Consider the following 15129-nt stretch of genomic DNA (forward strand, 5'->3'; position numbering starts at 1 on the left):
TTGCGAGGCGACTGTAAGGAATATCTGGGATCCACAGTGTCCTTTGTCAATGAAGGTCTTTTTGTGGAAGGTGCTTTGGGGGTCCTACCACAACTGGCAACAAGATCTTGTCTCGCAGTACCGGTTGTGAAAGGTGCTCAGGTTACAAAACGACTAGTGAGGACCTTGTCCCCCTATTCAAGGAGTGTCCGGAGATTGGAGGCCTTGTAGGTAAGGTATACAAAAAGATCTTCCATAACTCCAACGCATTGGTCTGCTAGCTTCTATTGAACCCTTATTTGAGAGAGACTGCTAGAAAGGTGAATAACAAAGAATTACATCGATTGATCCACTTTTGGGACGTAAACAGCTTGAGTTGGGAAGAGACGGACCAATTGGCTGCCCAGTTCTACCTCAACGGAACTAAGAGACAGCCGATCAACAGAGCTATGATGCCCCTCCGTGAATCTAGTCTTGAGTGAAAAGCTTGGCAATGGCCCCAGAGTAGCCATTTTCTCAAAGCACACACAAGAGCATATACCATGCTCTTATGCATAAGGCGGATTGGTTCACTCTCATCAACAAACAGTGGGGTGTACAATGGTCAGAGGATCGTTGGGAGGTGACTGTAAGGAATAACTGGGATCCACAGTGTACTTTCTGAATGAAGATCTTTTTGTGAGAGGTGCTTTGGGGGCCCTGTCGATTGGCGACAAGATCCTGTCTCACGGTATCAGTTGTGACTAGTGCTCAGGTTGCAAAATGACTAGTGAGGACCTGGTCCCCCTATTCAAGAAGTGCCCGGAGATTGGAGGCCTTGTAGGTAAGGTAGACAAATGGATCCAAAGGACTTGGAAGATAGGGTTTCCAAAGAATGATTAGTTCCTTAAAGCCTTTGGAGGGAAAGGAAGAGAAAGCCAAGCACTTTTGGTATGTACTCAAGTTGTTAGATTCGTCCTTCCCCCATATCTGGAAGGCCAGGAACTGCCGAGGGTTCGATAAGGATCTCGTATTTTCCAACTTGAGGTTATCCAAAAAAATCAAGGAAACTATTGTTGTGATTGAAATATGCAAGAATTCAGACGAGTGGATTAGGCTAGCTCACGCCATCAGGACCATGTGCAGCCATTGGATAATGTTTTTCCTTCATCTAAGGAGGTTGTTTGTATATTTTATTATGGATGATGCAAGTTTATGGCTACTTATGAAAGCCTAGTCATCAATCCTACGGGATTTGTTTACCCATGCCTACATGGTGCTGATGTAATGGTTTCTTCTTGTTAATATTACCTCACACATTGTGAGATTTGCAAAAAGAAAAAAAATAGCACTTGCTTTCACCAAAATTTCCTTAATTATGTTAAATCTTATGTATCTCAAGTAAACCAATGTGCTCTCATTATTTATTATGTCTTTTAGATATTTACTTGTGTTAATTGACATGATTCAAGGTAGGAAAATTTCTTGGCGGATAATTCCTCAATTTAATATATAAGTGCACCCTACCCCCATTGTATAATCATGTAATACATTGTTGTGTTGGTTGGTTTTGAGCAAAACTCTCTTTCGTGCATCCTCTCCCTGACCCCTTCAGCATCTCCCACAATCCGAGCCTTTTTGCTTAGTGATAGTGGAAGCAATATGCGAAGGAAAAAAAAAAAAAAGAAGTGGTGTCGATGGATTTCAAAGCGTTTTTGCAATAGTTTGAGAAGCAAGGTGAAGAGGACACAGTCATTGTTTATTGCAGCGTTTTGAAATGCTAGGAAACCAAGCTCGTGTCTCATCTCGAGGAAAGCAACAGAACTCGGCCACTTTTTCCAGCTCCAATGGCAAGACAATTTGGCCAATTTGTCACGTTAAGGTCTTCTATGCAATACATTTTAAAACACATGTAGAAAGAACCCCCTAGCAGTTTCTTGTGTCCCAACTCTAAGCGTCTTGAAATGTTGCACTCAAAGTGGCCATGGGAAGGGCGTTTTGAAACCCTCACCTTTTGAACAACCGCTAGGAGCAAAAAATGTATTTGGCCTCCCTCGACTAAGACGCGCCCTATCTGCCTTGTGTTTACATCCCTCTGACAGTAGCATTTCAAAACACTGCAAAACTTGCATTGATTGGACATTGTTTTTCTGCTTGTATAGAGTATCATCTTTTCTAAGCGTTTTGAAACACATGTAGAGTTGTAGTATATGAGCCTGCTTCACCTTCGCACCACAATAATCTTGTTGTTAATTAACTCAAAGGTCATCCATGATCAACTACAAGCTATAAAAAGTGCATTGACTGGTATCCAATTAGCTACCTTGGCGATTGAAAAATTGCAGAGGAGTACAAGATGGTGTCCAAGGCATTACACATGCAATTCATGAAGGAAAAGTTATATAATGATCTTAGCTATTTTCTCATTGAGGAGGAAGTCTTCTTAGTCTCTAAGGACAAGATTTGAATTTTGCAAAAGGACAAAGACAAAGACAAGCTTGACAGGGATAGCAGAGACTATGATTCCACCCAAAAGAGCAACATGGCACACATGGCAATTGCCACAGTGCCCTCGATTCTAGCTTTCTAGCCCGATGGTGATGCCCCAATTTACTTTAGATAAAGAGAGGCAAATGAGCGGCAGAGGAGCAAGAGGATCTCCCAATACTTGATTTGGATCTATGTGTTGTTTATATTACGATGTTGGTACCCTTTTGTCAGAGTTCAAGGCACATTGCATTAGGCAAGGAACCAATGTGATGTATACAAAACACTATGGATATGCTAGAGACAATCCGTTGTTGTTGGTAGGATTATGAACAAGGTGTGTTCCAAAGTTCATTATCTAATAAAATCTTGGACATAATGTGTCACTATTCACAAACGAATGGGGATTCTTGGACATAGTGTGGTCAACAATTCAACTTTCTATGAGGCAATTGTGCTGAATGGCATTCTTCTCGGGTGAAAGGTTGGTGGTCGGAAACCCAAGGTGTCCATAGTAGCTTCTACATCAACTTGGCCTTTATACATGTTCATTGTGACTTTCAGAGAGGTATTAAATTTATGCATCTGAAGTGAATACCCAATGTGCTCAATTTGTTTATTATGTCTTTTAGGTATTTATTTAACTTGATTGGCATGATTTTGGGTAGATCAATTTTTGAGGGGAGGTACTCAATTGCCCAATCTATCATATATGTACACCTATGCCCCCTTTGTATACTCATCTAATTCATTGTTGTGTTGGTTGGCTCAAACCATCTCTCTCTCTCTCTCTCTCTCTCTCTCTCTCTCTCTCTCTCTCTCTCTCTCTCTCTCTCTCTCTCTCATGCATTCTCTCCCTAACTCTACACTTCCGCATCATCGACTTTGAGAAATTACCCCTGTAAATGGGATCGTGGTTTATAAAGTATAGTATACTTTTTCTTTTGTATAGTCACACAAGATTCTAAGAAAGGGAAACAATTGTAAGTATGGCCTCCAAAACAAAACAAAAAAAAGTCTAGATTTGCAATATTTCTTTGCGTTTAGCAAAATGACAAGATTCTCATGTTCAAATATAATATTGGCTAGAAATCTTAGTTGGTGAAGTTTTGGGGCAAATCCAAGAGGAGGTATTGAAGCTAAACCAAGGAAATCTTGGGTAAACCAATGAGTAGGTTGTCAAAGCTCCTAGCTAGCTTTGGGAAGACCTGACAAGGGTGGCACAACAGAAAACTGAAAGAGAAAGTTGATTCAGAGGTTTTAATCTATAAAGAAAACAGCAGATCTCTAACTAAAAGCAAGGGTTTGTAATTTCTACTTAGGATATGTGTATTTAGCCCAAAAGATGGGAAATGCATGTGCATGAGGATCTCTTTATGCTAATGGAGCACCAAACTTTAAGAGCGAGCATGCATGCATGCATGGATATTGTTTAGCATTGACTTGGGAGGAGGATAAAAGTATAGAGAGTTTCAACATTATACTATTTGGGGGCATGGGACCAATAATTCGTTACAAACGGAAGCTCGACAGGCGCTACAGAATCCGGGGCTCATGTCGGCCCTTCTTCTCTCTTATGGGGTGTGAGAGAGAGAGAGAGAGAGAGAAGAGAGAGAGGCTAATGATACGCGGGGAGAGGGTGGTAGACAAAGCGACTCATCCTTGTCTTAGCTTCCGCTAAAGGGCAACCCCCTTTGCCCCTCTTTTTCCTTGCATTTTTGCCGTTTTCAGCCCCCTCCCTACCTTGATGGGAAATTTTGTATTGTACCGCACCTCCACACACTCTATTATTCCCTCTTTTTGATTGGCCCGAGTTAGTGGCTCCAATATCTTCCCGACACTTGTCCTCTACTCATTGTGCCACCCCTCTATCCACCCACCCCTCCATGCTCTCTCCTCCTTGCAATGCATCTCATCCACATTCTCATCCAATGCCTCAAAAGAGTATATGCTTGCACAACACTCTTGGCAAAACAACAAAAAAACATCCTTATCATTCTTGGCTTAGAAAAGCCAGTACAAGTTTCATGAAAGTCATTGGAAGGCAAAAATGGGAAGAATATCCTTACCTCCTTCGATAAAGTCTCTCTCTTTTCGCGAGAATCCCACAACAAGCACAGAAATCTATAGCATTTAAAACTCCAAACGTGTAATTTCATCTTTTGGCTGTCCTTTGTGCCTTCTTCAGAGGTAGGCTGACATTATCATAATGCTAATGTTTGTATGCTCATTTCACTGCCTCTTCAACACGTGCTTATGGAATTAAATACCAGTGTTTTCCACATTTTCTTCTCATGCTAATAAACGCATCAACCTTTTCATGCAAAGCAAAATAAACATGACACGATATTGTAAATACAATTTCAAAAATTAATTCGTTTTCTCGGTACATATGCTTCAAAGTTGTGACAACTAGTTCAATTCCATCATAGAGCTAATGCCAACACTCCAAATACATAGTCGCAAAACTGAACTGCTTCGGCCAAATAAGATGGTAAGAAACCTCTAGAGTAAAAATGCATTGTTCATGAATCTAGGAGGCTTGAGAGGACGATTTCAATGTTATTAGAGCATGACAGTAACCTTCACATAGGGTAATGCCAACATTTTAAAGAGAGTCGCAAAATTGAACTACTTTGGCCAAATGAGATAGTAAGAAAACTCTCAAGTAAAAGCGCATTGCTCGTGAATCTACGAAGGATCAAGAGGACAATGCCAATAATATTAGAGCATGCCAGTAACCTTCACCTAGAGTAAAGGTCCCAATAGGAGGACATGCCCCAAGCAAGGACACCTTTTGTTTCACCCTACTCTGTTTTTTGAACATTCAAGTGTCACGATAGTGCTAACGTCGAATATGAGGAGATTTAGACAAGGGCTTTCTTTTCATATCAATTTCATTTGAAATCATTGCTTGAAATGGAAGATTGAATTACTCCAATCGTAATAGTTTATTGGCCCTACATTTTGAGCATCCTTCACTTGGCTCTTTTACCCTAAGCATATTTGCAATATTTGTAATTTAGAGGCGCGGGGTGTGTGTGTTTTTTGCGGGGGGGGGGGGGGGGGGGGGGAAATTTAAGTATACCACGAGTTCAAAACAACAGATATTTATAATAATTTGCAGGGTCACATTCACAAAAGGGAATACTTATTGGATTTCAAGAAAAACACTCAGGTTTCTTAGGAAAAGGGGATGGTTTTATTACCTCAAGGGATCTTTAGTACCGTTTAAGCGTATGTGATGTAGATGATTTTCAATAGAACGATTCCCCGAGGTTTTACACCCTAGTGATATATCTAGACCAATCACTTCTTTCCATGAAGCATTACTCAACTCACCATGAACATGTCATTACTCTGGTGGAATTTTTCTAGACTTCCCCAAACCAACTACATTTATAGTTTACAAGCAGCTTTTCAGACAAGATATAGGAAGATTTCTGCACCCATGCCAAACATACAATGGACAAGTGATGCACAATCTTTACTAATTGTTGAAACCAATAAGACTGCCTAATGCCGACTTGTTTGCACAAAAACTAGGCAGCATTCAACAAAAAAATTTGCAACTTATTAATAGCAAGTTTGTTTGGAGTAAGGCAGGTTCAACAAGATTATACCAATAAGAGATGTAACCAAATGCCTTGAAGGGAAAATAATTTGCCGATAGGGTTTTGAGGAGACTATTCAAGCACCTTACAAACTGAGCTACTGCCAGATATTTTTTTGATTAACTCAATTCGGCCATGAAATACATGAAAGTTATTGTCCTGAACAATATTTACAAGACCATCCGTCCCCTTCCAGGAAAACTATTAGCTACAAATTGGTAGTGTCATACATTGGTTTGAAAAGTTTGAGTTTTTACCAACTCACCCATAACTTGGGCATGTAAAACCGTGTTGGCCTCCCACTCTTTCCCACTTTAAATCCTCACTGTATTGGGAAAACGCTTTCTTGATATCACCACCTGCCATTGCCAAGTAGTAATGTATTGTTGCATCATCCAACTGCAAACTCCTCTTCAAAGAGTCAATGACTCCTTTTCTAAACCTTTCTGCAACGATTGCCTCGGTCCCTACTGGCTTAGGCGGTTTGTCATCCCCCAAATACAATACGACCACCTCTCGCTTCGCATAAGGATCCACCTCAATGTAGCCAGTCCTTCCCTCTACCATCTTTGCATGCAAGACTGGAATTAAGAGCCTTTTCCGACTATGAATTCCATGATCACTCATCATGTTATTGAGCCGCATGATATCGATTACCTGAAACCAGAATCTCCTATTGCTGTATTAGTCTTTAGAAATAAACAATGATAAGGCACCAAAATATATTCCTTTCCTAGCCGAAATTGCCTTAACAAGTAAGCTCGCAACAATGTTGGAGGCAGGCAAGAATGCAGCAGACGTCTCCTTATTTTGACTGTGGAAGCCCTTCCTTTCCTAATCACAAAACCTTGAAGAGACCCAAAAGAAAAAGACATAACTTGCATGCAATTATTCAAGTCCAAACATTTTAAATGGTCAAACTTTTGTTTCCTTTGAATACGAGCCCTCAAATTTTTCTGTTGACCCTAAAAATCGAAACTCTCATAAAGCAACCAAAAGGTCCACAAGTTCCTTGTTATGAAAACAACAACCAGGTTTCTCGGTTTTCTAACTTGCATGAAAGAATGATACTTAATTGTGCATCAACCCGGTACCAAAGCTCCAGGGATATTTTAAGGCTGGCTTTCCACTAAGACAATTTAGGAAGTTGATGGGCTTCTTACGAAACAATCTCAAACTTGGTCTCAATTATAATCCAAAACATAATGTTCTCAATGTCCACCATATCAATGAAGAGAACAAAAAAAATTTATTTCCAAGTTTTACAAAACAAATGAGGAGAAACGCTACCTCAAGTTTGAATGAGGGATTGCTGCTGCTCTCTCTTTGTCTCCCCTCCCAGGTGGTAGCAACACGCCCCTTGAGGCCTATTGGATGGCACATATAGGCCCTTCACCCTTCACTTGTCACACATTGACTCGGTCGCTTGGCCCGATCCCAAAGGCGCTTAACTACATAATCTCCACCTCTCTTGGGTTCCTCTCTGTCATGTGCACACGGGCTCAATGTGCCACGCGGACGTGCTAGAACGAATCAGAGCCAAACCCTAGACTAGAAAGCCTAGGGGAACTAGTGCCAGCACCCTTAGTCCATTTGCAGAACCTGCATGCCCCCGGACGGTGTCATTACATTAGAACTCCTGCATAACCCTCTTTGCACAACTGATTGCATGGATTGCAGTCAGGAAACTGACAGCGGATTTCTAGGCTAGTAGACGAACATTCATGGCTCGCAACGGCTCAAATTGCGGAGCAGGATGTGTGCAACCATGTGCATGACCCACCCAAGAAGTGTGTGTGCAAGTACTTTGCCGGTTGGATCCTCCATACAGACCTTATAGCACCAACGAAGTCCAAAGGTCATAAGTAATTTTAGTTAATTACGACTTTGAAATTCTGTTTGAAAGTTATTGCCCTACCTCACTTGTAAAAAGTGAAGGTGACACGGGGTTTTTTTTCCCAGCGGGCCGCCAGGGGGGGGGGGGATTGTCTAGGTACTTGAGATGCATGAAGCAGAAGATTAAGGACCAACTTGGGGTGCCCTACTCTAATACCTCCAGTGTTTTGGGAATACACATAGCAGCACGAGGCGATCCACCTTGGAGTATCATTGCCCTACTCAGATCTCCTCAACCTCAGCAAGAGGCTGCCCGATACCTATCCATTGTCGTGTGCATACCTTCTGGGATAGTTTGGTCGCAAAGAAGGCTTCCAATTCAGCCCATGCTCTAGCATTTTTGCAACTATTGTAATCACTTCCGATGAGTGATCTAATGGAAACACAGAGACGACTACAATCTGCAAAACTCTGGAACACAGTGCTTTAAACTGAACTGGAACAAAGAGTGAAAGGAAAGAGAGAGAAAATGTCTGAGCAAGATGCCCTTGTACATAGTCAATGGCATTTTAGATCGGGATGCCCCTGTACATAGTCAATGGCCCTAAAATGCCACTTCACACCCCCCGTTCATGTTGAAGTTATGCATCTCAAGTAAATGCCCAGTGTGATCCTATTTAATAATTTTGTCAGTTTTAGGTTTTCTTTTACTTATTTGACATGAGAATTGTTACGTCCCCAGGGTGAAACTGCTTGACACATACGAGAAGGCAGTCAAAAGAGCGACAAAGCCCACTACTAAGTCCGTTGAAGTACTGGCGCTCTTCGCTGCTGCTGCCCGCACCCGCACCCGCCCCCGCCCCCTCTCCCCCCCTTTTCGCCATCGCTGCCATCCCCCCTGCCCTCGTGCTGCTCTCTCGCCCACCACTCCTCACGATGCCCTTCCTGCCCGCCGCCAACGAGCTAAGCCTCGCCCGCTGCCATACTCGCTTCAGCCCGTTTCAGCGCCCCCCCCCCCCCCCCCCCCCCCCCCCCCCCCCACACTGCCCCCGTCGCTGCCCTTTTCCCAGCCAGCACGCAGCCAACTGCCCGCCTGTCCACCCCTTCCCGCTGTCCGCCCCGCGCCTGCACTTTGCCTTTAGCCCTCTCCCTCTCCCTTCTTGCTTGACTGGCTTCGCCAGCACCATCGACGTGCTCGGTCCAGCAGGATTCTCCCCTTCGTCGACGCTCCTTCGCTTCTTCTTCACAGCAGCAGACACAGATGGAGGCTCATGCTCCACCGCAGAGGGACTCCAATGAAGCCCCCTCGCCCGACTCCGCTAAGCCCACCAATCAACTTGCTCTCTCACCGACAGAGCAAGGGAGTAGGGAGCCTAGCCGCAGAGGTAGAGCGCTTGCAGACGACTTCTGTCATCTGCAAGATTCTCGGCACCAGACCTAGCAGAGGAGACTTGCGTGACCTTCTCCACGCCCGCCTTCTTGCAGAGAAGGGCAAGATCTTGGACGTTCAGATCCTCGGACGAGGCTACTATCAGATCGAGTTTGAGACCTCCGAGATGGCGTCCAAGATCATCGCCATGAGTCCCTTGACCATCCGAGCAGTTCGAGCCCACTTTCGACAATGGAGACATGGTTTTGACCCTGCTTCAGATGTGTTGGTAGAGGAGGCAGACATTCCCATCTCCTTCTGCTTTCCTGGTCTACGGAGGGAGTACCTACCTCTTTTGTCCAGGATAGGCTCAACGATTGGGACTATCCTGGAGACACCTCGCACGGCAGCCTCGGTAGCTGCCAAGGCGGCTGGCATTCCCTCAATTTGCGTTCTGGTTAGGGTACCCACACTCCCCCAAAGGTCATCCTCCTTCCTCAGGTGAGTGGGGGTTGGTTTAGACAGAGCGTGGAGTATTCGGGCCTCCCGAACCAGTGCTTCATTTGTCAACAGATGGGCCATCTTACGAAGGCCTGTCCACGGAGGAGGCCACAACCTACACCACAGACTCAGCCCCAGCCTGCAAGAGCTGGCCAGCAGCCACAGACAGAGACACAGAGCACACAGGCAGAGCCACCCTCGGAGCCTGGGGCTCCAGCGGAGGAGGGATGACAGCAGGTTCGTGGTCGACGCCCATAGGGACAACAGCGACAGCCTGGCACTCAGAGTGGTCCTTGGGCGCCTGCCCAGCAGCAATGGGTTCCCACGGGGACCCGATTTGGTCCTCTTGAGTAGCACGAGGTCCCTACTCCAGTCCCCCACCTCATCTTCACCCTCGACAGCCCCTCCTCATCAGCCTCCCCCCCGCCTCCTGTTCCCGCCGCCTCTCCCCCTCCCCCCTCTACCTTTGCCGGTCCCCCCCGCCCCTTTTCTCCCTCTCCTCTCCCTGCTCCTTCACACCCCCCCCCCCCCCCCCCCCCCCCCCCCCCCTCCTCCTCCTGTTCCACAGTTGACTCAGGGGGTAGGGCCATTTCCAACTGCTAGGAGATCTCTTGGCAGCGCCTTTGCCACGAGTTGCTTAGCGAGAGAGGGAAAACCTTTGTTATGACCCCCTTTACAGGTACAGACATCTCCCTTTGCAGTAGTCCCTCGAGGTCTGACGAGCTTTGACATTCGGTGTCGATGGGACTTCTTTGCCTACGACTTTACACGCTTTCTCGGCAACTCCTCTTCAGACCTTGAGGCAGCCTGCTTCAAGGTTCATGTTTTGTTCCTTGCAGCTAGGGGGTTAGAGACCTTGGACTCGGCAGTTGGCTTCTCTTTTCTCCTTTGCGGCAGGGACCAGACTGAGTGGACCCTCGACTCAGTGTTGGAGTGGCTGCATACACAGACCCTAGAGTTCTCTCATCACATGGGAGACCTAGGAGTTACAGACATGCTTTTTACTTTGTGGCCATTGGCCAAGTTTGCGGTGACTCCTTCAGATGCAGGAGGATGTAGACACATTGTGGTTCACTTCTTTGCTGATACTCAGTGCTCGCCATGCTATGTATACATTCATGAAGACTACTTGATAGAGGAGGTTGCTTTACGTACGGCTTGGGCTACTTGGGCTTGGGCCAGACACTCTTTGCAGTCACACCTATCTAGAGGACTCTCGGATGCGGATTACTCCCCATCCAAGCCAGCCTCGAAGATAGTACGTTTAGCTGTTGCGGCAACATCTGTTCTTTCTCGCTCCCCATGAGGATCGTCTCATGGAACGTGCAGGGACTAGGTGGGCCCCAGTTTCAGCGTCAGAGGGGCCAACTACGCCAGGAGCTTCAGCGTTGCCTTGTGGGAGGAGAGATTGATCTCCTTATGCTACAGGAGCATCATCTGTGTGAGAGCCGCATTAGACGTTGTGGTCAGCTCTTGCGTGGACATTATGATACTTTTTGGTCAACTGCTTTTGGACCTAGAGGCATCCTAGGTGGGGTATGTATGACTATTGCGGATTCTATGCAGCAGGCCATTGTGGGCAGAGGGATTATTGTGCCAGGCAGGGCTCAATGGATCACTATGAGGGTTCAGGGTTGCCTTGTGGGCTTCCTGAACATATATGCGCCCAATGTGGCGAGTGCGCGAGCAAAGTTTTGGGCACAGATTGTTGAGTCTTTGCCGCAGGCAGAGCAGTGGTGCATAGGGGGTGACTTCAACATGTTGGAGGACCCTTCTCACAAGATTGGTGGTAGCCATGCTACTGTGCATGGAGTTGAGCTGGCAACTTGGGAGAGGTTTTGTATGACTCTGAGGGTTTCGGATGTGTGGCAGCACTCTAGCTTTGTGAGGCCCCCAGACAGCCTAGCCTTCTCTCGTTCGGACCGCAGAATGGGAGGAGTGAATCTATCGCGGATAGATCGCTTCTACACTAGTGACCACTTCTATGACGGGGTGGGACAGTTGGCATTCTGGCAAGGACTTCCTTCTCGGACCATACACCAGTGATCCTCACAATGGCAGATAGACACAGGACGGGGAGCACGATGCTTCGCATCCTGAGAGGGTCTTGCTGAACTCTGCACTCAGAGAGCGAGTAGAGGCTCTCTGGACAAAGAGCTTGGACATGCAGGATTCTCTTGCTGACAGAGTGGCCTCAAGACTAGCTCAGCTTAGTCGTTTCTTTCTCCAAGAGTCTTTTACTCGCTTGGCTGCATCGAGAGAGGATGAGCAGCGTCTCAGACGGGGCGTTGCTTCCTTGCAGAGGATGCAGGAGCAACATCCAGACAGTCCTTGGTTGGAGGAGCAGTTACAGCAGGCTCGCCAGGAGCTTGTTAGCACAGAGGAACGGCGCCATGAGTTTGCTTTCCATCGACAGGGCATCTCAGTGGACACAGTTGGGTGACAAAGTGATTGGTTCTTTCTTCGAGGCACTGCATACGCATGCCAAGGTCAGTCAGTTGAGGAGGCCCGACGGGTCAGTTGCTTCTGCGCAAGAGGACATGCGTGCAGTTGCTACTGACTTTTACCGTGAGTTACTGTCTGCAGAGCCTCAGTCAGAGCGTCAAGATGCATGCAAGGAGCAAGTGTGGGCACAGATGCCTTGCCTTGTGACTGAGGAGATGCGTCAGAGGCTTGAGCTGCCACTTCAGCTTGAGGAGTTGCACACGGCTCTTAGTGCACTCCCCCGTGGTAGCTGTCCAGGTGAGGATGGCTTGACTCCCAGTTTTTTCTTGGAGTATTGGGACTTGCTTGGCCCAGATCTGTGTAGTGCTTTTCAGTACATCTTGCACACAAGAGAGATGCCTGACAGCATGAGTGAGGGTCTCATCTACCTCATTCCTAAGGAGGGTGGCTCCTTGGATGAGATTCGACAGCAGCGCCCCATTACCATCCTCAACTCAGCCTACAAAATTCTTGCCAAGGCTCTGAGTTTGAGGATCCAGCCACCTCTACAGAGCCTTATACATGGGACTCTGAAACCGGCCTGTACTTTCAAAAAGGGCGGTAGACTTTACTTCAAACCTTGATTTAGCTTTCACCCATTATTAGTCGTCTATTCTAACTGTACTTTCAAGACACAACAAAGGGGAGAGGAATACACGCTGCTAAATTGCACCTGTATGAGTAGACCGACACCAGATTGGCCCCTAACTTAGGCGCCCCTTTCGGTATTTCTTTATTGTCAACAAGAGGGAATAAACGTTGTGGTTCCCTACAAGCTGCCCCGCACAAGCTCGGCTGAATTTCAACTGTTCCAGCCCGATTTCGGTAGCATAACTGTACTAGGATCCTTCACAGTCAGTATTCCCACGCATTGAATGACCTTCCCGACGCATACGAGCACTTTGGAAAACCTGGCGAGAATCTGCAGCACGCTGAATTCTCTGTTTTCAGCCACGAAAATGCACCAGATCACCTGTACATCGGTCCCTTCGCGTCCACGAACCTCCTGGGGTTATTAGGGACCGTTTAGGGCCAAAACCCTGAACCTAAAAATACACAGCAGGCTGTAATTTACTGTTTTGGGCTCCGTTTTGCGTGCCGGTCGCATCCGTAGCAAGTCCTCGAGCTCCCGCACCTATAGGGCTACTTGCCCTTTGAATCGGACGAGATTTCTAGCATGAAACCTCTCCGAATTCACCTGTACCTACGGGGGATTAGCCGCTAGCTAATCCAGTACCTATGCAAGAGGCTCTTGCCTCGGCAATCGCGCATGAACCCACACAACTGTACATTCGTCAATTGAAAAGCCCACTAGAGGGGCATAACATACTACCATAGAGGAGAGAGAGGTCAATGCGTAGCGTGCAGGGCATCACTCCTGGCACCGCAATGTACATAGGAGGGAAAGCAAGCACTCCATAGCTCTTAACCTGTGACAAAAACTGAAAATGAGCCTCTCCCAGCTTAAAAATCAGTGCCACTTCTTGTTGCATGAGGAAAGTGCACCAGAATGTGCCACTTGGCGCATTTACAAGCATTTTCCCGTTTCGGGGTTGCCGCCTAAAAATCTCCCAACCGGTTGCCCAGTTGACTTCACGGCAGAGTAAGAAAATGTTCTCCTTGTCATTCCGGAGGTAATGACGCAAACACATTTTCAGGTCCCAAAATAGCAATTCCCTAAATTTTAGGAGATACTGCCATTGTATCTTTCTAGGTCTTCTGACCCCCTTTGTACACTGCAGCCACACCCAGAACTGAAATGTAGGCTCTGTAGCAAAGGATTCCACTTTGGCTAGTCAATGACCCCACTTTGGCTAACCGTAGTCTTTGTCCAACCTTAGTGCTCTCTTGCCCTCAGGCCTGGACTCCCTCTGGACAGTTCCACACTAGCTATGCAATGCAGGGCAGCTAGATTTCCCGAGGGGTGTTTCCAAAAAGTGAAAGTAAATAGATAATAAGAAAGAAATCAACAAAAAGGATAGATAGTAGTCACACGCTGGTGACAAACTCAAACAGGTTTTGTCAAAGAGCGCAGTATTCTTGACAACATCTTTACTTTTTGGGAGGCTTCTGTCCTAGTGCGGATCCGTGGTGAGGATCTGGTGATTCTTCTTCTCGATTTTGACAAGGCTTACGACAGAGTTGACTGTGGTGAGGATCTGGTGATTCTTCTTCTCGATTTTGACAAGGCTTATGACAGAGTTGACTGGGACTTTCTGGAGGGCACTCTACGCAGGATGGGCTTCTCAGATGCTTGGATCAGAGGGGTGTCAGCTTTGTACAGACCAGCACACAGTCAGGTACTTTGGTCAGGAGGTAGAGGTGATCCTTTCATGCTCACACGTTCAGTCAGACAGGGCTGCCCTCTTGCCCCTTTTTTTCTGTTCTATGCTGAGGCGATGAGCAGGTTTTTGGTGTCGCAACAGGTTGGTCTACGGGGCTCAGCACTTCCTATTCGGGGGGAGGAGCTCTTGGACACTGAGTTTGCTGACGACTCAGCCTTGTACTTGGATGGCCAGGACGCCAACCTTCACAGTTGTGAGCAAGCTCTTGAGACCTTCTATTGTGATCTGGCGCATTGATCAACTGGAGAAAGACAGTGGCTTTCTTGGTTGGTAGTGCTTTTGTACCCGATTGGATGCCAGGGGAGGGTTTCAAGTGGATTCCCCTAGGGACAGCAGTTCGGTACTTGGGCTGTCAGCTTGGTTTAGACTTGTGTCCCGAGCAACAGGTTGCTCCCCTCCTTCTATCTATCCGGAAGAAGTTGCTACATTGGAGCTCCGCAAGACTTTCTTTGGCTGGCACAGTTGTAGTGGCCAACCAGGTGTTGTTGGCTACTATGTGGTACATCACTTCTTGCTAGATCTTCTCGAGTTCTTG

The 15129-nt window shown here is 46.6% G+C and overlaps 1 protein-coding gene across 1 annotated transcript in view; it reads right to left on the reverse strand.

Annotated features, from left to right (window-relative positions):
• Window positions 1–6144: 6144 nt before the first annotated feature.
• The window catches only part of LOC147464464 (F-box protein At1g55000-like), an 80491-nt gene continuing 71506 nt past the window's right edge, over window positions 6145–15129 (reverse strand). Inside the window, exon 3 of the mRNA XM_086515168.1 lies at window positions 6145–6716. Coding sequence (XP_086371294.1) covers window positions 6321–6716 — 396 coding nt within the window. The 3' untranslated portion in view covers window positions 6145–6320. The remainder of the gene's footprint in view (window positions 6717–15129) is intronic.

Source organism: Adiantum capillus-veneris, chromosome 1, assembly GCF_014529385.1.
Source record: "Adiantum capillus-veneris isolate H3 chromosome 1, ASM1452938v2, whole genome shotgun sequence".
In the NCBI taxonomy this organism is placed as follows: domain Eukaryota; kingdom Viridiplantae; phylum Streptophyta; class Polypodiopsida; order Polypodiales; family Pteridaceae; genus Adiantum; species Adiantum capillus-veneris.